Below are 25,503 nucleotides of genomic sequence, written 5' to 3'. Positions count from 1 at the left end.
AAGTGAAGATGGAGGTGGAGGAGGAATCTGTCCATATTCCCTGCACCTGTGAGCTCTCCTGCTTGGGTGTCTTTCTGCCTCTCCTGTCCTCCTGCCGCCCCTCTCACTTCTTACCTCTTCCCACTCACCCCCTTCTGGGAATGACCTCTCTCCTCCAAACGATGAGGAACTCTTTTTTTTTTTTTTAAGATGTTATTTATTCATGAGAGACACACAGAGAGAGGCAGAGGCACAGGCAGAGGGAGAAGCAGGCTCCATGCAGGGACTCGATCCCAGGACCCCGGGGTCACAACCTGAGCTGAAGGCAGATGCTCAACCGCTGAGCCACCCAGGCTCCCCTGAGGAACTCTTGAATCCCTTCCTGCACCACCCACATTCCCATCCCCTGGCTCTGCATGACGGTGGCTTGTCTCCACTGCAGCCAGCTGCTTGTGCTCTACATGACCAGTAGGTCTCTGCAGGAGGGTGCAAGGGGGCAAGGGGCGGGCCCTGTTTTCTGGAGCCCAGAGATGGAGGGTAGGGGGGGAAGGGGGGGTGGGGGGGTGGAGGGATCTTTCACCCAAACTTAGCTGCTTCGCCCAACAACGCATCTACAATACGACCTATTGCTCTACCCCAAGACTAATTTCTTCCAGGAAGAAAGTCCCACAACCGTACAAATAATACTTGACACACATAAGAAATTAATATTCTTCCTATTACTCTACTCGTAACTCTATTTCCTGTGAGCAAACACGCTGACCTTATTAGCCCCAAAGAACATTTACCTCCTCTCTGTCAAGGTTAGATGACAAGATATCCTTCATTAACTTGGCAAAAAAGCATATTGCTTTAATTGCTTGGGAAGGAAATTGGGGTGGGCATAGGGTGGTGGGGACGGAGGGGTGAAAAGTCTCTCTCCATCTATTCCACACACATTTTAAACATACTTGAAATTATACGATTTTCCATCCTGCTTTTTTCACAAGATGATAAACATGCTCCCAAATTTTTTAAAATTCCCTAAAAGCCCTCTTATATAAGCACCATTTTAAACGATTGTGTAACATTCCATTGTAGAACACAGCCTGAGATTTTTTTAGGGGCAGAAAGTCAACGTCCCGGGATTATTCTTGCTAAAGTAAATCCTTAAGAGCCCTAATAACTAGCTGGGGAATTGCTGGAGCCTTTCCAAAGAAATCACTAATAGGGAGCAGCTTATGTTAAGTTGAAAATGTTGTTCTGGGTATCAAAGCTGTGTGCAGGAAGCATCGAGGCCAAACCTGCTGGAATCCTGTGAGCTGGGTCAAGAAACATATCCTAGGAGGAGCCAAGGTGAAAGTATGTATTTTTAACAACCCGAGACAACCCAGCCCATATACTAAAGGCTCCCTACCTGGATGTTTGTGTCAAGAGCCATCAATCTGTCCCCAGGGAGTAGATGCAATGACATTTCATCTTGGACACAGGCAGACAGCTGTATTCCCGGATGGGAATGAACAGAACTGCAGCCAGCAAATTCCTAATTTTGAGCTCCGACCATCTCTGGGACTAGGTAGCCCTCAGTTCTCAACCCTGACTGACCATTAAGGGAAAAAAAAAAAAAAAAGAAGGAAATGCCCAAGACTTAGTCACATTCTGATTAAAGGGGGAAAAAAAAATCAGATTTTATTTTTGCTCTGGGAAGCCCTCGGGAAAGACAAAGCTCTCTGTTCGGTTTGTGCACATTAGATGCTCTAGAACACCTTTCTAAGGCAGGGGGTGGACTATGTGACCTCCAATAGGTGGCACATCTGCCTCCAGAAAGCAAGAAATGCTGAGATGGCAACAGTTTTACAGAGCATCTTGGTGCCCAGGTTGTTTTGTTTTGTTTTGCAAACTGTTTTCAGGTGTCATCATCAGGAGACTTGGTTGATAGGACAGGAATTGGGGGATAACAAGGAACTCTGCTTCTGACTACCTTAGGGTCTTCTCAGACATTCCCAGCAGTCCTGAGTTCCATCCAGACATCTGTGGGGGAACCTTCCAGGGAAGCGGTGGGATGCTCACAGCCCCATGAGGACTCTTCGATGGCCTTCCCAGAGCGCCCAGCCCGAACAGATGCGGTCTGGAACTGGCGGGAAGCTGTGTTACATCACACGCTCGGGCAGCCAGCCCTGAAATAGTCCCTCAGCCCCACTCACATATCCAAGCAGCCAGCGTCCTCCACACTACCTCCCAAGGCCGTCCAGGATCCGCTCCTCTTCTTCCCCGTCTCCAGCTCCCCAAGGTGGGACCAGTCTCCTCACCGGTCCACCAACCTCAGATCTTTCTGCCACCAGTCTGTCTGAAGGGGAGCAGGGCTAGCTGAGGACAGAGCACAGCTGATACCCCACAAACTACCCCCAACGAGATGAGACAGGTGCGACATTCCTCAGGAAGTTTCTCATTGTCTTAATGTTAATGCCTTGCTAGAGGGAAAAGCAATCTTTGACTTGACAATGGCAAGGCCTCCAGTATCTCTCGATCCTCCTTAGCATATGAAAATCCTTTTGAAATCTCCCTTTTCCTTACCTCCCCCAACTCCCAGGTATATAATCAGTCATCCTCACAAGCCTGGGACTGCAGCTCTTCCTGCCCCCGGGGCCTGTCCCAGTGCTTTATTTAATAAAACCACCATTTAGCACCAAAGACATCTCAAGAATTCTTGGTTGTGGGCTCCGGACCTCACCTACATTCCAAAACTTCATCTTGTCCACATGCCGTAGCCAACCAGACCCTTGCCAGCTGAGATCTTCTGTTTGCAAGATGGTGAAAAGGTGGCAATGCCCCTTTCTTTTACCGGAAACCATCTCACACCAAGCGCAAGCTCCATTTTCAGTAAAACCTAAAAAAGTAAAACCTAAAACACAAATGGGTGGCAGGGTTGACCCCAAACAGTGGATCTTCAGCAGAGGTGCTCGCAGGAGGGAGTGGCATGGGGGGGGGGGGGCACCGGGCTGTGGAGTCTTAGGGACGGTAAGGGGCACAAGTGGAGGAGCAAGGGAGAGGCCTCATGTGCAACAGCAGGAAGCAGGTGCGCACGCTGGTGGCAGGGGTTCTGCGGGACCAGGACTTATTGTAGGACACAGTCCGTCTCCGTGGCAACACTGAGGAGCAGGAGAGACTTTGAACCGGGAAGAGCCTCATCATTGGTAAAGAGAATCCAAGGCTAAGTGCTCTTATATTGACCCTGGGTCATAAGGAGAATGCAGCCCTCCTGGAAGCCCCCTGTGGCTGCTGTCATGCAAGAGCAAAATAACCCACCTGCTCCAAGGATGAGTAATTTATACAAAGCAATGACAAGAAAAAAAGGGTTGGTGGGGGGGGGGGGGGCAGCCCCAGTGGCCCAGCGGTTTAACGCCACCTTCAACCCAGGGTGTGATCCTGGAGACCCGGGATCGAGTCCCACGTCAGGCTCCCTGCATGGAGCCTGCTTCTCCCTCTGCCTGTCTCTGCCTCTCTCTCTCTCTCTCTGTCATGAATAAATAAATAAAATCTTAAAAAAAAAGGGGGGGGTTGGTGGAGGTGGGGGTGGTGGGGGGAAAAACACAAAGCAGGCAAAGAAGACACACCAAGAAACATTGCCAGGGAGCAGATGAACAATCTACCCAGAAAATTAAGAGAACAGGGGCACCCGGGTGGCTCAGCGGTTGAGCGCCTACCTTTGGCCCAGGGCGTGATCCCGGTGTCCGGGTATCGAGTCCCATGTCGGGCTCCCTGCATGGAGCCTGCTTCTCCCTCTGCCTGTGTCTCTGCCTCTCTCTGTGTGTCTCTCATGACTAAATAAATAAATCTTTAAAAAACCAACCAACCAACCAACCCCTGCATGGCTCTCCTTGCCGAGAGCATAAATAGCAAGTGCACATCTCCAGATGGCCTGGTAGTAGGGGCGACCATAGAATGTGTTCCCCAACAGGGCAGTTCTGAGGTCCGACAGGGGGTGCTCCATGTGTAACCCGAGGCTAAGGTCACCCACCTATGCGGCAGTTGTGACCTGATCCGTGCTGCCCTCCCCAGCCACACCTCACAGCCCGCAGCTCGGGGTGGGAGGGGGGCACCCAAAGCCCAGCCACAGGCCAGCCCTCCGCACAGGGGCTGCTCCCCCTGCCTCTCTGCCTCATACTCTCTCTCCTTCCCGCACCCTCATTCTTCTTTCTCTCCACCCCCACCCCTGATTCTGTCCAACGCCCTTTGGGTCTGAATGGACCCCTCAACACTTACACATTTTACCACTTCGAAAAGGTACATTTCCCCCTCTACATGCGCACATCTGAAATTAGAATAGGGCTCACCATCCACAGCATGTCCCAGTTTCATCCACAGCATTTTTCCTGGAGGACCGTGAATTAACAGCACATCTTACAACAGAAGGCATCTTAGATTTGATGACACATGTTATCACTCTGTACTATAACTGTCTAGTTCCACGGCTAGCTTCTCACTAACTGGGATATCTTTGGGGGCTGTCCTGTGTGTGATTTTTCATTGAATCCCCAGTGAGACTTACTGGGAAACAGCAGGGATACAGTAAATAAATTCTACAATGAGCTAGAAATTTCAGATTAAAAAAAAAAATGGGGTAGGGATAGGGGATTTCCTCTTGAAAACTTCAAAAAGTTTTGTTTTGTTTTGTTTTGTTTTTTTCCTCCTAAACATTTCTGGTTTTCTTGGGGTCTTTGGATCTCCAAATACCCAAACTTGACGGAATGAAGAAAATCAAAAAATCAAGTTCCATGTAAAATACATCTTTGTGTTTCTAACAGCAGAACTTCAGGTCTATACAGGAAAGTGAAATCAAAGTGAAAAATATATATTTTCTATTTTCTTTCAGTGTTTCCATCCGATCCTTCAGTTGGTTTACACGGTAAAAGTGACAAAGTGCAGAAGAATATATTCATTCATTCAACAAACATCCACGGAGGCCCCATGATGATTTGCCTGCGTTTTTTTTCTTTTCTTTTCTTTCTTTCTTTCTTTCTTTCTTTTTTTTTTTTTTTTGCCTGCGTTTTGTTCCAAACTGATGACACCACAGCAAGTAAGACCACGTCTCCCCCCACCCCCACCTCCCGCCGGCCCCCAGCTCACAATCTAGTGATGACTGTGAGACAGTAACATACGCACAAATACAAATATATAACATGTCAGAAGTGGTGGTTATGATGATGATAATAGGAAAGTATAGCGTTTTGCTACATTTGGGGGGTCCCCAGACTTATCTGATCATAACAAGCACCAGGAAGCTCATTAAAAACAGATTCATGGGCCCATTGCCAGGCCCACTGATCTGAGACCTCCAGGGGAGAGACCTGGCGAAATCAGTTGAAGGAATGCTCCAGTTGCTTCTTGTGATCGCTGGAGGCCTAGGCTGGATCAGAGGTTTTGAACTTTGGCCACATGATAGAATCACGTGCAGAGCTCTCAAGTATATGACACCCAGGTTCCTCTGCTAAATATTGTGATTTAATCTATTCAGGTGAGTCCCGAGTTTTGGATTTATATACAAGCTCACCTGGTAATGCTAGCAGGCTGCGCAAGCCCTTGGCTTCAGGGATGGCTGGAGATCAGAAATCAGGAACTTGCTGCCTCTGGGCTGTCTGCTGCCCATGCTGGCCAGGAGGCTCGCATCAGGCCCTTCCACCCAGCTGCCCGCCTGTCCAAGACTAAATGTCTTCAGATCTACACCCAAGGACACACTGGTGGCCAACTGGACTATCATGTTTTTGCATCTGCTTTTATACTTTTATAAAAAAAAAAAAAGGGTTTTTTTTGGCTCTGCTTCCTGTACAGAGCCAAATCTGAGCGGTGACCCCTACTATAACATTTCAGCCCCGCCAGGCCCCAAGACCTTCTGTGCACAGCTGTGACTACCTGGAGAACGCTCCCAGTCACTGAGCACAGGCTGCTCTTCATTAGCAATTTCTTTGGAAAGTCCCCAGTGTATCATTTCCATTAGTAACTTCATTTTGAAATCCCATCAAGTCTATCAGGTGCTATGCCAGGAACCCACTAGGCAAACATCCTAACGTTTCTCTCTTAAAAAAAACAAAAAAACAAAAACAGAACAGAAAAGCAAAGAAAAAAAATTATTTCCTTTTTCAGCTCAAAATTTCCAAAATCATTACATCCCTACTCCTGGCCTGTGAGGGGAATTGAAGAGGGAGAGGACAAGACTGGGGTTCTGGGACGTCCAGGCGAGAGGAGCCTAGCTATTCTTTTCCTATGACTCGCCTCTGCAGTCACTCCCACTTTGACATAAAATTGAAGGGCAGCCCCCCAAGTGGCCGTGTTGGAGCTGGGTGATCCCTGAGAGCCTCTGTTTCTCCATCCACCTGTGCTGTTGGAAGAATTGGGGATGCCCATCACTAAAGCAGAAAGTACTGCCCCGAGCACGTAGTAGGCTGTTCTGATTGTTACTCCCTCCCTCCGCCTTCTGGTGTTTTCTTCCAGAGAACTGATCGTGTCAGGACTTTTTTATGTCATTGCTCAATGAGCTGGAAACGGCAGCCCTGCTGATTAGAATGCTGGTTTGCAGGGAACAAGCGGTAGTGTTGACATTTGCAGAAAGCTTTCTTGCTAAACTTTAAACACTTCGCAGATCTAATCCTGCTGGCATCGCCTGTTAGTGATATTCCTATGGCTATGACGGGCACGCCGAGTTCAATCAGACACCGAGGGAAAGGGCAGGATAATTGGCTTCCTTTAGGGTTCCAGCAAAGTTGGGTGGACACCACGTCCATTTTAGCGTGAAGGAAGCTAACTTGTATTGAGTGTTACCTGTCTGGTGCATAGGGGGAGTTCAATAAATGTTGACAAGCTGAATAATGTGAAGGAATGATTAATTAATTGCATAGGCCAGAATGAATTGTGCATTTTTATTGGGCACTATTTATTTTGCTATGTACAAGTGGCTAATTTCCAATATTGATGTATTTATTTGGGCACACAATGGCCACCTTCTCACCCTGTTCTCGTATGGCCTTTGCTTGGTGCAGGTTAGAGAGAGAAAGCTCTGCGGTGTCTCACCTTATAAGGACACCAGCCTTACTGGATCAGGACCCCAACCTATGGCCTCATTTTACCTTATTTGCCTCCTTATTCCTAATAGGGCCACATGGTTATGCCTTCAACATATGAATTGTTGGGGGGGCGGGGCAAGGGGAAGGGATGCACAGGTGCAGACCAGACATGGCCCTGCAGTGCGGTAAGTCCTGTGATTGAGAAAGCCTGAGGCCCCCAATGCAGACTGGCAGGAAAGCTGGGGCGGGGGAAATGGGGTGAGGGTGCTGGGAGTGAGAGCTCGCTGGGAAGGCCTAGGACAGGTTAGCTAGGTGGAGAGGGCCGGTGCACCTGCCAGGCCCTGGGAACTTCTCTGGAAAGGCCTGGGGGCGGGAGCAAGCTGAGCCTCAGAGGAACTGGAACCTGGCTGGTGGGACTGGTGCTGGGGCCAGAGCGGAGGCAAGGTAGGGAGAGGTGGTGGAGACCCCAGCAGGCCTGGCACCACTGCGGGGTCAGCTGGTGCTCAAGCTAGTGCGCTGCAAGGCAAGGGGCTAAACGTGTGGTTGCCCAGGAAATCATTTGATGGGGGAAAATCAGCTCTTTGTAAAGTGTCCTTTGCGTATGGCTTTCAGCTTTCAGTTAGAGATGGAGTGGAGGTGGTGGCTTCCAGAGGCTTTGTTAACGTTTAGGGCCTCTAGGGGGCTTTATGGGGCTCTGATTGTCAGCTCCTGAAGGCCAAGAGGAGCTATTGGAGGGTTTAGGCAGGGAAGCGGTGGTAAGTAAGAGGTTAGCTTTCTCTTTGTTTCATCTCTGGTGTGTAGGGAAGTGGAATCAGTGAGGCTGCCCGGATTGGGGGGAGGGGGGGACCCAGCTGCAGGGCAGGAGGCAGAGAGGGAACACGGGGTTTGTCTCAGGTCTGCAATCCCCTGTCCCACTCCAGGTCCAGAGCCGTCTCTGCATCCCCTTCTCCTGCAGATGCCTCAGCAGGGTGGGGACAAGGGTGGTGACCAAGAGGCCAGATCCTAGAGCTAGAGCAGATTGTCTGCCCCGCCACTCCAGCTACAACCTCGTAGGGGTGCAAACTCTGGGGCCTCTCTGTGCCCCCTCCTCCAGTCTCAAGGCCTCGATTGATTCTTCCGTGGGCCTTTATGCAGGATCTTCGCGGACTTCAGGAGCCCGGGGACTCCTTGGTGGCCACTGCTCCCGCAGGGCAAGCAGAACAGAGCACCCTGGGGAGCGAGAACACCCACACCCCACCCTGCTCCAGGCTCCCCATTGCATCCCCCTCGTCCCTTCTCCCCTGATGTCCCTCAGCCGCTCTTCTCATGCCCTGCCCCTTGGGCGTAGACACCCTCCCCAGCCCTGCACCCACAAGGGGAGTGCGGGCTTCAGGGAAAAGGAGGGATCAAGTCAGATAGTTAGAATCCTCTTCCTCCTGAGTACCCCTCCTTGCTGGCAGCAGGGCCAAGGCCCTGGTCATGGAGAGGCCAAGGTCATGGTCATGGAGAGGCTTCCATGGTTTTGTTTTTTTTTTTTTTGACCAGATGCCTATAGTGAGTACCCAGTGAGCTGTGAAATGCTTCTCCCTCTTGTCTGCTGCCTTCTGTAGGCCCCTCTGCCTGCCCCTCTCTCTGCCTGCCCCCCTCTCTCTCTTGTCATGATTTTCCTTGTTCCGTCACACAGGGAGTACGTAAACACATTTTCATGGAAGATGTTGAAACCGTACACGATTGAGATCACACAGCAAAATCTCAATGTCATATTGCATCATCTCCAGCCCCGCTCCCCACCCCTCAAACCCCTTTCCCTCCTCCCAGCTGGAACCCCAGCCAGAGTTTGGTCTGCACCATTCCATCGCCGACCCTCAGGGAAGCTCCTGCATTTACACACATGTGAATACACTCGTCTGAACATACACAAATACGGCTCCGTTGTGTATATGCCTGTGTGTACATATCCTTTTTTGGGGTATTTTTATAGAACTGGGGCCATGCCATAGTGTTGTACAAATTGCCATTTTCATATAATGTGTCCAGGGGAGCTGTCGATCCCAGAACACACCGGTCTACTTGGAGCCCTATCTCATCCTAACAGCTGCGCGTTCCAATCTGCGGAGTCCTAATGGTTTTTCCACCTCTCTCTATGGACATTTCTGGTGTTTCTAATTTTTATTTTGCTATCACAAACAAGGAAGTGACGATTATTATACTAGTTATCTATCGCTGCCTAGCACATTACCCCAAAACTCGGTGGCTTAAACCCATAATAAATATTTATTATCACTCACAAGTTTTTGCTGGCCAGGAATCTGAAAGCTGCTCAGCTGGGTGGCTTCTGGCTCAGCATTTTTCAGGAGGTTGCAGTCACTTTTTTTTTTTTTTTTTTTTGTCACTGGGTTTTGAGTAGGGCTGGAGGGTACAGTCACTTGCAGGGGGGGCAGATGGCTGTTGGCTGGTGGTGGCGAGCCTCAGTTTCTCCCCAACGTTGAGTGTTCTTACAACATGGTGGCTGCTTCCCCCAGAAATAATTATATAACAGGGAACAAGGTGGGAGCACCGAATGCCTCTTGCAACCTAAGCTCACAAGTCACACGTTGTCACTTGGGCCACAGTCTCTTCATCAGAAATGAGTCACTAAGTCTAGCACTTTTGAAGGGAGGAGTGCACAGGATTTGTGAACATATTTTAAAACCATCAGTACTGCCCCTATACATAATCTTTGTGGATTTATATGAGTGTATCCCAAGAACAGATTTCTAGGACTGGGATTACTGGATCAAGTGGTATATATGCACTTTTAATTTTGATAATTCCTGTTTGTGCCAGAAACTGTTAGCCACCTCCTAATATCCATCATCTGTCTTTCTCCCCTTAGCCCCAGACCTCCTCCATTTGAGCTGGCTTGGCTCAGGACTGTATTTCCCAGCATCCCTTGCTGCTATGTGGGGACAGTTCGATAAGTATTGGCCAATAAGAGGCATCATGTCAAACTGGGTCATGCCCTTAAAGGAAGCTGTTGGCCTACTTCCTTCCTTCCCCAGGGAGATCGTGGGGTGATACGTGGAAAGAACCTGTCCCTGGATCACCTCACAGAGCCACCCCTCTTCCCAGGACTTCCTACCAGCTTAGACCTTCGTATAAGAGAGGGATGGAGTGTGATTCCCTGCATTCATGTCCCATCTCTGCTACTTGACTCTGTTGACACGTCCATGCTGTGTGCCTGCTGTGTGCCACTGGCAATCCATGAGAAGCTGCTGTGTCTGGAGCTTACCTTTGGAGGGCTGAGAGGGACAACAGGCCAGGCTGGGCTGCAGATCCCTCACCTGGAGAGTGGGAACAACTCCCAGGCCCAGTGCAAAGACTGAAGTTGCATGTGGATTGGATTGCGCCCACAGCACCTGGGCACCGCAGAGCCTCAGTCCAGGCAGCTGTGATAATTAAGCCATAAAAGAAAGTCTCCAGAACCACCGCCACCCCCTTTCCTCTCCAGTGACTCCCATAGACTTTAACACCCATCATCCCAGAAAAAAACCAAAACCAAAAACAAAACACCTGCTTTTATAAACGATCTTCTAAATTCTCTCTCACTAAAGTAAAATTGATTGGTGTCGCTTTATGCACTGCTCCCGTCACATGCACACTTTGGTGGGCGACAGACTGTGCTTGCCTAGACCACATGCAGATCTAACTGAGATTTCAGGTACCGATGAAGCTAAGTGGGGGCACTTGGCCCACTCGGAGGTGCTTCACTGCCACTGTCAAAATCATAATTTTGGCGGGGGGAGCTGGCCCAGACTTCCTCTCACCCTCTTCCTTCCCCTCCTATGTCGTGTCCCCTGTCTTCTCTATCCTGTTCCCTCTCTGTCTTGTCCTGGCCCAAATGGCCACCTGAGTCCCCAATGATTCAATGCGATTACATTTCCACAGGCAGGTGTGTGTCGTGTTTAGTCACATTAAAAATAAATCACTTGGCCCTACACGGTCAGTGCATCAATCTGTCGCTCTCCTCCGCTTTCCAGGAATGGTTTGCTCAGAGTGCAAATGACTGCTGGGTAACGTGAGTGGGGGAGGATGAGGTGGAGGGCACAGGGCCCTTCCAGCTCGCCCTCCAGCTTTCCGCCCCATCAGACGGGGACGGTCACGGCCACATATATGCCCGTCGTGCAGCATGTGTTGTGCTCCTGTTTAGTTCCTGATGAACTAAAGAAGAAATCAGGTCTGGGGAGGAGAGGTAAGGACCCGCATTTACTGACACCTGCTCTGTGCCAGGCCCGTGCTTTCTTTGGCATCTGTTCTCTTCTACAGGGTAAGGGGGTGGGCATCAGGATCCTTGGGCAATTTCTCCTTTCGGGGCCTCATTTGTTCAGACTAGAAACATTACCTCATTGTCTAATCATTCCTTTTGGTATGATGGCAGTGTCTGGGGGTTAGCAGACCCAGCTCACCACTGTGAGCAGGCTGCTTGGCCTGTTTCTTCCTCTCTGAAATGGGGACGGCAATCAGGATCGAACGAGATAATATATTTAAGACACCTTATAAATAGGCAGCTAAAAAAGGCTGGTGTTTAATCTCTCCTTCATAACTCATGTAATGTGCTTCACCATCTTAGGGATTTGATTCTTTTTACCGGTTGGGGTGGCAGGGTGTCAGGGTGCATGTGTGTGTGTGTGTGTGTGTCTTGATGGAAACAATGTGTGTGGGGTGGATGAGTCTTAGAAGAAATCTCAGCACTTTAGAAAAGGAGATCCAGCCTCTATAAAAAGCTAGTGGGCATTCAGGGGGTGGTGGGTATCAAAGATATCCCCTGGTCAACCAGTTGTCCCTACAGTCCTGCTCTAGGAATTGGCCCTCCTTCGGTGTCCCATCTGGGCCGGTCTGTGGCTTGCTTTAACCAATACAATGTGGTGGACACTGAGACAGTTCTGGGCCTTGAGTAGCCCTGGAAACTAACAATTTTGTGCTTTGGGGGACCTTGAGCCAATATGTAAGAAATTTGGTCTCTTTGTGCTGGGGAGACTGTATCAAGAGAACACATGGAAAAAGAGAAACCCTAAGAATATACGGGGAGGGTGGAGAGAGAGAAATGCAACTGTCTCCATGTCCCCCTGAACCCAGCCTTCCAGCCACACCTGTAAGGCACCAGCCATGGGCATGATCTCTCCTGGCCCTCTTGCCTGGTCCAGCCCTCCCGTGGCTGCGGCCCCCACCCATACCATGTGCAATGGAAGATTTGTCTGGGGGATGCAATCACCCTCCCATCTCAAGAGACAATCAAAATGGTTGTCTTGAGCCATTAAATTGTGTATATTATACAGCAATAGATCATTGAAACAGCGGGATTTTCAAGTCCTCACTGTGCACCAAACCACGGATGCTCATTATGAGAGATTTGCAGGCACTACCCTTGGGAGCTTAGATTGGGCAAGGAGGTTGCAAGCGGGCAAGCATGAAGATTTGAGACATTTATTAATCCACGCTCAAGTGCGTGCTTAGAAGCATGGGGCACAGACTATTGATGATGAGGTTGGAAAGGCGAAGCAGGAATACTTCCTAGGGAAAAGGAGTTTTGAGCTGGATTTTGAAGAGAAGAGCAGATGACATTAGGTGACATTTCAGAGAACCATGGGTAAGACGTACAGCAGCATGGCAAGACCATTAGGAGCATGTGGAGCCGGAGCTGAGAAACTTGAAGTCTGGTATTAGCTGGATATAAAACTAGCGAGGCTAACGGAGATCTTGCCAAGTTAGGTTCTAGGCCTGCAGAAAAGCTGGTTATTTCATGAGCTTTCCTTTCTCCATCCCATTTGATAAAAATATAACGTGAATGGCCGTGTCCCTTCGCTGCTGAGTTGTCCATGTTCAGCACCCACAGGGGAAGCTCAGGGGATGCGCAGGTCCCCCCCAGGACAGTTTGTGAGGGGTGAGAAGTGAGGCTGCTGGGGCCCCTCCTGTAGCTGAGGAGGAGGAGGAAGACTTAGCTGTGGAAGCACCAGCCACTGGAGCTAATTGGTTGGTAATTAGTAGGTTAATGGCTCACTTCAGGGCTAATTGGAGGCTGGAGCCATGGCAGGAAAAGATCTTAAAGGCTCCCTTCCAGTCCTCTCCCTCCTCCCATATTTGGTGGGGTTTTGACCTCTCCTACCTGGGAAGATCGGGTCACATGTGCCCCCTCAGCTCCTGGAGTCAGGGCCAGAAGGCGATGGCTAGCACCCAAAATCATTAGTTCAGAAGACAATGAGTGGTCCTGCCCTTCCCTTGAGGAGCAAGGAGGGGTGCAGGTGTAAGTTGTAGGGTGAGGGGCCTGTGGCCCCTGTTCTAATCATCGAAAGGCTGAGAGGGTCAGGGGACCCAGTGGCTTCTCGCAGCATCTCTTTTCAAATTTTATTTATTTATTTTTAAAAAGATTTTATTTATTTATTCATGAAAGACACACACACACACACACACACACACACACACACACACAGAGGCAGAGACACCGGCAGAGGGAGAAGCAGGCTCCATGCAGGGAGCCCGACGTGGGACTCGATCCCCGGACACGGGGATCATGCCCTGGGCCGAAGGCAGTGCTAAACCACTGAGCCACCAGGCTGCCCTCTTTTCAAATGTTAGGTAGGCACCTGAAATGGTGAGTCCACTCATCCTTACTCCATTTATAATTTTAGCCTAGACCATTATGGATTTCTATAGGTATGGAGTGTGAACCGGTTAGGAATCTGTTCAGTTGTAAGAAACACATCGCCCAACGAACGTTGCCCTACGGGGTCAAGACAGTCATTCCTTGGATCCACAGAGAACTACCGAGAGCTGCCCCCGCCCCCCGGCACTGTTCTAGGGGCTGCGGGGTGAGAGCAAAGACACGTGGACTTCCTGTCCTGGAGCAAGAAGCAGCACAGGCGAGGGCAGGGCCTTTCTCTTCTCATCACCCCATGGATTGGCTTCCGTCTCATGGTCAACGAATGGCTCAGGGTGTCCAGGAATCCCACTCAGTCAAGTCAGGAAGCAGGACACGGAGGTGGCAAAAGAACAAAAGCCTTCCCGGAGGAATCCCCAGCAGATTCTCGCTTACCATCAACCTGGGGTGGGGGTGGGGGGGACCTGGTGGCGGTGTGTGCCTACCTCAGAATTTGCTTGACTAGCTAGTCTGGTCATTATTTATCACCTGGGGTTGTCCAGAACAAAGTCAGGTTCTATTTGCAAAGGAAAAGGGGGAAGAACGTTGGGGTCAGGTTGTCTTGTGCCCTCACTGTTGATGGGTGGGGTTGGCGGACGCCACACAGGGAAACACTCGATGGGCAAATGTACCATTGCGGATCTCAAGTAGGGAGAAACAGTTTAAAAATGGTCTTAGATACAACCCAAGATCAAGCAAAAAGGCTTTCTTTGTTTGCTGCTGTTTACTAAGCTCTTTTCCAAGTGCTCTATAGGGACATATGAGAGGGATGAAAGGTTCCAGGAGCCTCAGGGAACGTTGAGACCAGCTGGAGATCACACGTGTGTGTGCGCGCACACACACACACACACACACACACACTCACTAGCCTCTGCCATGAGAGAATGAGAGGCTTTGGTGGGATCTGAGTGCACAGGGCATCGAGGTACGAGTAGAGGCGATCATTGCACGAGGCACCCTCACCGCCTCCTGTCCACACCTCTCCTGGAGAACACGTCCTGCTCACAGATGCTGTAGGGGGAGTCTTAGGACGTCCAGGCCCCTCCCCACCCCAACCATGGCTGATGGCCAGACAAGGGCCCCCACCCGAGGCAGCCAGTCCCCACCTGGGGGCACCGAGGCGAGCCCAGGCACTCAGATACTGTCTCTGGAGAATCTGAAGTAAGGGACACAGAGACTATGGCCCCTCAGTGAGGGGTCATTTTTTTTTTTTAGGATTTTATTTATTTATTCATGAGACAGAGAAAGAGGCAGAGACACAGGCAGAGGGAGAAGCAGGGTCCCTGCGGGGAGCCCCATACGGGACTGGATCCCATCCCCGGATCACCCCCTGACCCGAGGGCAGACTCAATCCCTGAGCCCTCCAGGCTTTCTGCGAAGGGGTCTTGATACCATTTGGGGCTGGATGCTGGGTCCTGTAAGTAGAGGAAGCCAGCAGGGAGCAGAGGGACCTGAGGCCACCTCAGGGCTTTGAGAAGGGAAGGGCATCCTCACTCCTGACTTGGGTCCATCCTCTCCTGGGGTGGTTCCATCCTAACCTCCAACCTTCCTTTCACTAGGGCTGGTTTGAGTGGGTTGTGTGTCTCGGCTTGGATGGTATTGGTGTGGAGAAGGCTTTGCCCTCACCCCTCACCCCTTCATTGCCTCTTCACTGCTCCCCAATCCAACCCCCGCCTCTGCCTGGGTCCCGGTCCTCTTTCCCCCTTGGGTCTCCCTGCATTTGCTCTCCAGCCTCCATTTCATTTATAAATGTGGACACTGATCTTTCATGACCCTGTCATGCATGCCCTTGCTTTAAATCTTGGAGTGGCTTCTCAGGGCTCAGCTCCACCCTGCACTCCTCCCCTGCTACCCGCCCCCAGGCTTGCCCCACCTTGACCCTTCTGTCTCCCCCCACTCACCCCAGAGCCAGTCATAGCGCTGAGCCCACACACATGCTCCGACTTGTACCCACGAATGTCCGCCCCTGTTTCCTACTCCATGTTCAAGACCAAGGCCAGGGGGCATCTCACGCTACCCTGACCTTGGTTCCTTCCTCCTTCGGCCATCACAGCACCTTATGAGGCTCTCTGGGACATCTGCTTCCTTGTATGCACCACGCTCCCTGTTCTTATCGCCTGGCACTATTCCTGGCACAAGGCAGGCATCCAGCAAATGCATGCGAAGTGAATGAATGAGTGAATGAATGAGTGATTTTGAAAAACCGGACTAGTAAGCCTCAGCTGATTCCATAGGGTTTTATTGGGGAAGTAGGGCACGAGCAGCAGCTCCACTCCCTGGGAGATTAGCCTCCGTCCAGCCTGAGTGAGGGACCAGGTTCTTTTTAATTTTTTTTTAGATTTTATTTATTCATGAGAGACACGGAGAGAGAGGCAGAGACACAGGCAGAGGGAGAAGCAGGTAGCCTGATGTGGGACTCGATCCCGGGACCCTGGGCTCAAGCTCTGAGCCAAAGGCAGACGCTCAACCACTGAGTCACCCAGCATCCCTGGGGGACCAAGTTCTTTTTGAGACTCTCCGACCCCCGAAAGCCCCACCCCATCTCCCTGCACCCTCTGGGGCCATGGGGCCAGGTTATTTGAAACTGGCCTTCCTATCCTCAACCTTGAATCGAAACCCCCAGGAAAATTTTGCTGTTTTCCCCTTTGGAGAAGGGGAGTGCAGAGCCCAAGAGCAGAGGCTTGGAAGTGTGGCTCAGATTTGATAAACAGGCAGGAGATTTCAGAAGCAATCAGGGGAGGAAAGAACATACATTATTCCCGGAATTCACAAGGCAGCGCTAATGAGCTGGAGGAGCTATGATTTGATCTCCTTCTGCCTCCTGCAGCCCAGGCTTGGTGGGTTGGGGACAGGACACAGGGAGGGGCGCCGTCTGCTGCCGCAGGATCCATGCGGCCTGGCCAGGGCTTGCCGGGGTGTGAGGGCCCGCAGGTGGGGTGGCGTGGTGGTGTTTGCTGACCCCCGGGAGCCGGGTGGTCCTCCCTGGGATGGGAGGGGGTTTCTTAGGCTTCCAAATCTGGTTGGTCATCAAGGATCTAAAGACAAGGGACAACAGGTGTCTCCTGATGGCAGTGGGGCAACTGGGAGGGTCCTCACCAGAACCCCACCACTCCGGCACCCTGATCGTTCCTGAACCCCCAGCCTCCAGAAGTGGGAGAAATAAATTGTGTTGTGTATAAGCCACCCAGTCTGTGCTATTTTGTTTCAGCAGTCCAAACCGACGAGGACAGAAATAACCATTTATTGGAATGTACTACATGCCCAGCACTGTTTTAAGCACCTCCCACACATTAACTCATTTAATCCTAACCGTGGTCCTATCTAATAGGCACCAGGATGATTTCGTCCCCATTTCACAGATGAGGGAACCGAGGGCAGACACCTCGACCCTCCTGTCCACTGTAGAACTCCAGTGCCCAGAATGGTAGGGATTCCACAGACTTGTCTCCTTCAGGGCACGGAAATGCGCCCTAATGTGGAACCCCAGGGGGTCCACAGCCTCCCAGGTGATGGTATGGTGGGACCCAGGAAATGGACCGAGGCCCTCCTGCCCTTCAAGAGGCTCTGCGCCTCCCTCCTGCCCTCTGCTCATCCCTGCGGATCGCTCAAGGCCCCCTGGTGCAGCGGTTTTGCCCCCAAGTCAAGATTATAATTATAATTTTTTAAAATTTTTATTTATTTATGATAGTCAGAGAGAGAGAGAGAGAGGCAGAGACACAGGCAGAGGGAGAAGCAGGCTCCATGCACCGGGAGCCCGATGTGGGATTCGATCCCGGGTCTCCAGGATCGCGCCCTGGGCCAAAGGCAGGCGCCAAACCGCTGCGCCACCCAGGGATCCCTATAATTATAATTTAATAAGCAAGGGATAACTTTTGTTTTTTGGTTTTTTTTTAATTTTTAAAAAAATTTTTTAATTTATTTATGACAGTCACACACACACAGAGAGAGGCAGAGACACAGGCAGAGGGAGAAGCAGGCTCCACGCACCGGGAGCCCAACGTGGGATTCAATCCCGGGTCTCCAGGATCGCGCCCTGGGCCAAAGGCAGGCGCCAAACCGCTGCGCCACCCAGGGATCCCAAGGGATAACTTTTGTGTAAAGATTATGGCAAAGTAATAAGAATCACAAAGAGAAGGAAGCAATGTGCTGTCATAATTCTCTCACTCATTCATTCATTCATTCGCCCGCTCAAGGAGCGTTCACTAGGCTCAGCCTTGGGGTGCAGGGATGAGGGTGGCTTAGGCTCTCCTTCTGGTGGGAGGAGGTAGGGGCTGCCCCTCCACTCCCTGGCACCCCCCAGGGTAGCAAAGGCCTAGAGGGAGCAGCTGAGGGGAGCAGGCTCCAGGCCAGAGGCTTGCCCCACCACCTCTCTCTCCTCTCTGGCCTGAGGGGTGCTCCCCGCCCCCCAGTTGGCCCCGGCCCAGAGCATAGCCTGCAGGGCTCTGGCCTGCCGAGAAAAAGCAGGTCAATGGACTTTGTCCCGGGCCTTAGGGCTGGCTGACCCCATTCGGTGTCCCTCTGGCCTCCCTCCCCCTGCGATGGCTGGCAAAGGGCCGCGGGCTCCCGGCCTGGCTGCCCACTCATGCACCTGCTCCCTCACGCAGAGCCATCTACGGACAGCCCGGCCACTTCCCCCACCGGCCGCGCAGCTCTGTGGAGTGATGGATGGGGCTGCTCTCGCTCTGAGTCCCGGAGAGCTCCTTTGAATAATAACTTGGCAAAATTACTCTTTTTTCTCTCTCCCTATTTCTGATTCATTTGCTCTTTCTAAGTCATTCATCTCTTTTGAGTTACAGGAAGAAGGGAAGAGGAGGAGGAAGTGTCTCAGGTGCAAGGGACCACAAGCCCCACCTCCACGTCTCACAGAGAGGGCTGGAGTCCATAAGCACCCCTGTCACTGGGATGTCTCTATTACACCTGACCTGCACTCATGGGAGAGAAGCCAGTGTGGGAGGCAGGGGAGGTGAGGGAGGCAGGAGCCTTTCCAGGAGCCCTAAAGTCCCGCCTTGAAGGCAGCTGCCTGCTTAACTCACCTGAAAGGTCCTGTCTGCCTGCAGGGATGTTAGGGTTTTCCCACCCTCGAGGGGGAGCAGCAAAGAGGATAAGGAAAGGAAGGAGAGATGGGGGTTCAAGGGGGTCCCGTTAGCTTACCAACGACTTCACTGACTGCCTGTTACATGTCAGGGGCCAGAAACACAGACAGACAGACAGACAGACTCTGTTCCTATCCTCAAGGGACTCCCAGGCTAGTAGGTAAGTACCTGAGGAAGATCCCTAGTGGAGGCAGGTCCTGTGCCATCATACGAAGGAGGCTGTTTATTCTGTGACAAGTTGGTCATCAAGGATTTCATCAAGGTGATGAAATGTTCTGAAACCTTGATCTGAAGATGGGAAAGGGTGCTCCATCCGTCAGGCGCTGCAGAGGCCAAGGCTTTGAAGGTGCTCTGGGGGGAGCTCTGTTACCTGGAGAGGGAGATGGGCATGGGCAAGACACAAGAGGTCAGGAAGGGCGGGTAATAACGTGGTGGTTGCAGATCTTAACTGAGTCCTTAGCTTATCGGGGAGGCCCGTGTGCCAGTCTCAGGGCTCGGATGACTGCAAAGGGACAGTTACACAACAGGAAGTTGTGTGATTAGATCCGCAACAGTGTGTGTGTGTGTGGGGGGGGGGGGATGGCTGGGAGAGGCTGGAGGCAGGGAGACCAGCCAGGAGGCTGCTGCCAGGGTCCAGGCAAAAGGCGATTGAAAGACTGAACCTGGGCAGGGCCAAGGGGAGAGGGAATGGATGTGAGAAACACGGGGAATGTCATGTGACGGGGCCTGGTGACCTGCTGGGGCCCGAGAGTGGGGGAGACAGAAGAGTCGATGCTACCTCCTGGTGCCACCAGCTGAAACAGGGACCGTGGTGAGAGAAACATTGATGACACACAGCCGAGCGCCTGCTAGGTGGTAGCACTATTCCAATCACAGAGACACAGAGACACAGAGACAAATAATCCATTTTTCTCGACGGCTCTCAGGGGCATTTAAAGGCAAGCTTAATCTATATATGTAAACTATCCTACCACATCTAGAACTTTTTTTTTTTTTTTTTTTTTTTTTTACAAAAAATGTGCCCTTTTCTCCCCTGCCACACAGAAACTCACTACCTATTTTTTTTTATTTTGCTTTCTCCACCAGGCTACACTCCACACAGTGGAGATGATTCAAGGTGGCCCCATTGCCCAAGATGGTCCGCGGGCAGGATAGGGGAGTCCTTTTGGGGCCACTGCCACGTGGCCAAGGTTGGGAGGCTGGAAGCTGCCCGGAGAGTGAAGTCTCCTTCCAGCCATCTCTGCCATTCAGCTTGAGGATTTTTTTCCCCACTGGGATGGCTTTCCCCATAAAATAAATGTCTTGTCTGAATGAATCTTATTTTTAAAAGGAGAGAGTCATCATATTGTAAAGACAGATCATAAAAAGATGCATCAATCTGTCAGGAAGGCTGGTTACTCTGAGTGCTTGTTTAGCAGGAACAGTGTCCCCCACCCACGCCCCCAGTGGCTGTGCTGTCCCTGGACCCCCCCCCCCCCAGCAGGCAGCTTCTCCCGAGTGCCCAAGGCCTCTGCAGTCTCCTTTGCGGACCAGCCTCAGGCCTGGAAGGGGCCCTGTGTTTTACTCCGTAGCCCCCTGGGGCCCACAGGTTGGCACACTGAATCCTGGCTTGTCCCAACATCCCTTTGCAGAACAGGTCCCAGAGCGCCCCCAGCTGGAGGGGCCGATCCCACTGCCCAGCCCTGTCCCACACACTTTCATCTGGGAGCCAGTCATTATTCAGGATCTTTTTTTTTTTTTTAAGATTTTATTTATGCATTCATGAGAGACACACACAGAGAGAGGCAGAGACACAGGCAGAGGGAGAAGCAGGCTCCATGCAGGGAGCCCGACGCGGGACTCGATCCCAGGACCCCAGGAGCACGCCCTGGGCTGAAGGCAGGTGCCAAACTGCTGAGCCACCCAGGGATCCCCATTCAGGATCTTAATGACACTTCAGACAACCTTTCCATTTTGTTTATTCTTGAAAAAGAAACGATATTAGGCCTGAACCTAAGGGCATAGTTTAAAAAGCAAACAAGCAATTCCTGAAGAGCGTGGTGTAAAATTTCTATACCATAATGTGAAACGTTATGTGTATAATACGTGAATACATAAGATAGGAAAGAGGAAAGCATGAAGGTCCTCCTACCCCCTCCACCATTGACCACTGTGGATGTTTGGTGTGTCTCCTGTCTTCCAACGCATTTCTACCGATTTATCCCCTGCTCCATACACATAAGCAGTTTCTTTTGGGTTACATGAAGTTGTTTCTTTTTTCTTTTACTCAGCATTCTTTTTAAAAAAAAAAAAAAAAAAAAACCTATAAAACCTACAGCTATCATAAAAACTTCAGACTTTATGGAGGATTAGAAGATAAAACGTAAAAAAAAATAAAAACAACCCCCAAACAAAATCCTTTCCTTCTTGTCCCTCCATTCCCACTCCCAAAGCAAACAGATGAAAAACATCTATTTTTTTGCATATCTTTTAAGAAAGGAATATGCATATACTAGCATTTTAAAATACTCATCCTTAATCTGTTCATTTTATAAATGAGGAAGCAACTGCTCAGAGAGGTCACGGGGCATACCCAAGGTCACACAGCTGACTGGGACACAGGCAAATGTGGGACCCAGTGCTCTGTCTTCAGAGGGCAAAGTCCCCCTACTCACCTCCAAGATGTTTGCCCAGGGCCAGTCTTGGCTGGTATCTCTCTCTCTCTCTTTTTTTTTTTTTTAATTTTTAAGATTTTATTTATTTATTCATGAGAGACACAGAGAGAGAGAGAGGCAGAGACACAGGCAGAGGGAGAGGCAGGCTCCATGCAGGGAGCCTGATGTGGGACTCGATCCCAGGTCTCCAGGGTCATGTCCTGGGCCAAAGGCGGCACCAAACCGCTGAGCCACCTTGGCTGCCCTTGGCTGGTATCTCTGATCCCTCCCTCATCTTGACTCTGTCTGCAAGACTGCTGACACTTGTCAATATGACCTGTGTCACCCTCCCCTCCCGTCCATGCCTATTGGCTCTCAGTGTAATAGACTGCACTTGTGCCTCTGGTTCATCCAGGTGGGCCTGTCTCATCGCTTCGCCAGCCCCTGCTGGCTCTGTGGGAGCTGACCACAGGGCACAGCAGCCTCGTGGAGCCCGGCGAGGCCATTGGTTCAGTGGGCTCAGAGTTTGCGCTTTGGCATCCCAGATTCCAAATGACAGTTCTATGCAGAGGACCCTTCCTTCCCAAGGATAATTCCAATTAAGTAAGCCCTTTGCTCCCTTTGTGGGAGCCCACACGCCACGCCACGTGGGGTAGGCCTAGCGCCCCTCCCTCTGTGCTAGATGCTGGGGCCGCAGGCCTGACCGTGGGGAGCTCACGCCCACATAACCCACCCCTTACCTGTAATTGGCTTGTGTTCCCTCTGTTCCCTGTGTGTGTGTGTGATAGCCTGAACCCTCTTAGACGCCCATATGTCTACGGAGGAAGGTCAGCCAGACATTCGGATGCATTTCTTTCTGGTTGATGGCAGGACAGCCTCCATCTGCACATCCAGGCAACATCCAGATGGACAGACCACATATTCGATCCTGCCACCTACGATGAGAGGTAGGTAGCTGAGCCCCAGGGCGGAGCCTGGACCTGCACACTCTCCCCCAGCAGGCCTATCCTGTCCTTACTTACAGATGGAAAAATGGGAAGCCCAGGGAGGGAGAGGTATGTGTGTGTGTGTGTGGGGGGGGGGGGGGGTAGGGAGAGGGTCTGTGTGCGCATTTGTGTGCTGGTGCTAGGGGCTGGCGGTTCCAGGAACTCTGATCTGGAACGTGAATCCTCTTGACTTCACACATCAGCCCAGGTCCGGGGTGGAGGTGCTCCTGGAGCCGGAGCTTCGGGGTGGGGCACAGTGTCCTCGGGCCTGCCTTGGATTCACTGCCACTCAGGGACCCGGCTCCTTCCCCACAGACAAAACCTCCAAGATCTCTGATTCTGCAGCGCCCTCCAGTGGGTACCTGCAGTATGTCTGGAGAGAAAGCCTCAGGACTCGGGTGGCCAGATGTCCAACGTGTGGCCCCCGGTGGATTTTAGATCTATGTCCCAGTTCCTCCCCCTCCTCTCACCCTCTGTGTGATATAAAACTCCAGATGAACACAGACAGACAGACAGACACAGAGGGAAGTCCTATGCTAAACAGACTCTGCTCTGCCAACTTTCCAAATGACTTTGGTACATTCCCAGCACATGGCCCAGCCCTGAGTCAAGACACCCTGTTGACTTCTATGCTACAGGTGGTGACAGTTTGCCCCCAAGCCTTCGCAGGTCTGATGAAGGGGGAAGAACCAACCCAGCAGAGCAATGGGTTGCAAGACCGTGTGACCTCAGGCTGATAACACGACTCCTCTGACTCCTCCGTGTGAGTTGTGCGCCCACTCCGGGCTTGCTGGAAACTGCACCTGGTCCTGGTGGAAGGCCCCCGGCACCAGGTCTCCCAGGTGTGCAGGCTCCCAGCAAGGAGGGGCTCAGGGGGGCCTGGGTCTCCTCCTCCCCGCCCTCTGCACCCAGTGCTTCCCTGTGGGGCTGCCAGCTGGGCCCCTCCTCCTCTCGTACTCGTGCTCCTGCTCCTCCTGCTTCTTGCACCCCATGTCCTTTCTCCCACTGCCTCTGTCCTCAAGGAGCACTGTGCCCTCTCCCCCAGGGTGTCCTTCCACTCCTTCTGCCACCATCCCGTCCTCTCGCTGCTGCTCTGTGAAGACAACTTTCCCCACAGGATGCCTCCCTCGGCCCTCTCCGCTCACCCTCTGCACACCACCCCCTCATCTGGGTCCCAGCTCCCCCTTTGGATGCCCAGATCTTTATAAGGGGTGTCCTCCTCACCCAATTCCTTTACCTGTTCCCCTTCTGGGCCTTCCAATCCACACAAAAGAAAGGCACAATCTGTGATTCTATGGGAAAGTGCAGCATTCGAAGCCCCCCTTCCCCCTCCCCAAAGCGGGTTTGGGGTGGAGTGGTTTAGGCTCCCACACAAGAGAAATAACTAACTAGCAAGACAGGCTGCAGAGTGGAGGCTGCCCAGGACCTTGGGGGTTCCCAGGGGCTCGCAGTGTGGGGCAGGCGGGACCCCCCAGCTCAAATCCGAGCAGCAAGGCCAGCCCCCACGCCCCCTGCCCTCCACACAGTGTCTCACAGGAGAACTTGGGCTTTCGCTGTCCCTGCCAGGTACTCCAGCACACAGTGACAGATGCGACAAAGGCTGCCTAGGGACGAGGTGCAGAGACACAGAGAGCCATGTGGGGATGGAAGATGTATGTCCTGAGCACCGACGTCCCATTTTGCTCTCATGACAACTGTGACCGGGTGATGTCACCAGTGCCATTTCTCAGATGAAGAGTCAGTTGCGGAGAGGTTTCCAGGGCTGCACCACAGCCGTGTGGCTCAGCTGAGCTTCAAGCAATGAGGTTTCCAGGCGCATGGCTCTCCTGTGTCGCCCTCAGGTGGACGCAGCCACAGACTGTCTCCTACCTGTTCCTCTGATGACTCAGGGCATGGGGACAAGGGAGAAACCAACACGTGGAGCCGGGAAGGGACACCAGGGGACACACACAGGCAGGGGAGAGGCAGAGAGAGACAGGGGGAGCGATGCGGGGTGGGAAGGGACACAGATAGGGAGACGGTGACAGAGAGAGAGGTGGGAAATACACTGCTCATCTCCTCCTAAGAGGATGGGTTTTGAATAAAATACATTTTCCGGGGTTCACCTCCAGAACTTCACAATCAGAATAGCTGCAAGCGGGACCCAGGAGTGTGCACGTAAAGGACGCTCCTCAGACGGGCAAAGCGGGCTTGGAAATGCATCAGAAAGACAAGATACATGGATGCATGGAAAAAAAAAATAAAATGTTGGGATAAAAAATCCCGAATGATTTGGCAGGTGGGGGACCACTGTTGTAGGGGAAGTCTCCCTCGGAGGACTTTTCGGAGGAGCAGTGGCCTGGGAAGCACCCCCCACTCAGTTTCTCAGCAACCCCAGAGTGCACAGCAGCACAGGGCCCAGGCCACCGGCCTTTCCCCAGGGTCCTGAAGGAGGTGCACTGGCCTGGGTGCTCCTGCTGTGTGTGTGGAGCAGGACCAGGTGGCTCCTGAGGCTGGCCTCTGTGGGGCACTGGGGCGACAGGATCAAGTTGGCCGGCAACGTGGGCTTGGGAGAACTGGGAGAGATGAGGCTAGAAGTTCTCTTGGAAGAACTTGAAGCCGAACTGCTCACAGTGGCCCTTGAGCACCTTGGCCAGAGCTGGGGAGCCACAGAAGAAGACCTGCACCTTGCCTTTGTTTTCAGCAGCCACTTTCTGGAACACCTGGGGCCCACACAGGGTCAGGAGAGAGCAGAGGGGGGCCAGTGAGGCTGCGGAGCTGCTCGGGGACACACCCACCTGGAGCTGACGACGTGAGGGGTGGCAGTGATGGCCCTCTGTCCCCACCAGGAGCTCCAGGGCTTGGCTTCAGAGCGGAGGGTCCAACACGTCGCCATCCGTTAAGGAGCCATGTGCTCAACGCTTGACCTGACCCAGACCCCGGGAAGGGGCTGGACCAGAAAGACCCAGGCCCTCCACTCCTAGAGCACGTCTACGGGGAGTGTTGGAGGGCAGCCACAGGGCCCCATGGGCACGCTGAACCCCAACTGCCCAGACCTCGTGCTAGTCGTCCACCGGTCACCTGCCTCCACTGAAATGCCTCTTTCCTAAAGTCCAGCTTTTTTGCCAGTGAAGACCCATTTCC

General features: G+C 52.1%; 1 protein-coding gene and 1 long non-coding RNA gene across 2 annotated transcripts in view; both read right to left on the bottom strand.

Annotated features, from left to right (window-relative positions):
* Nucleotides 1–3,781, bottom strand: part of LOC140595812 (uncharacterized) — a 34,402-nt gene extending 30,621 nt beyond the window's left edge. The window contains exon 1 of the long non-coding RNA XR_011997699.1: nt 3,663–3,781. This is a non-coding gene — a long non-coding RNA (uncharacterized lncRNA). The remainder of the gene's footprint in view (nt 1–3,662) is intronic.
* Nucleotides 3,782–20,702: 16,921 nt separating this feature from the next.
* NOX5 (NADPH oxidase 5) overlaps nt 20,703–25,503 on the bottom strand; it is a 36,159-nt gene continuing 31,358 nt past the window's right edge. Inside the window, exon 17 of the mRNA XM_026014178.2 lies at nt 20,703–25,082. Within this exon, the coding sequence (XP_025869963.2) occupies nt 24,951–25,082 (132 nt within the window). The 3' untranslated portion in view covers nt 20,703–24,950. The remainder of the gene's footprint in view (nt 25,083–25,503) is intronic.

The sequence above is a fragment of the Vulpes vulpes genome, chromosome 15, assembly GCF_048418805.1.
Source record: "Vulpes vulpes isolate BD-2025 chromosome 15, VulVul3, whole genome shotgun sequence".
NCBI lineage: Eukaryota > Metazoa > Chordata > Mammalia > Carnivora > Canidae > Vulpes > Vulpes vulpes.
Note: the sequence above shows the minus strand (reverse complement) of the source record. Positions and strands in the feature narration are given on the sequence as shown.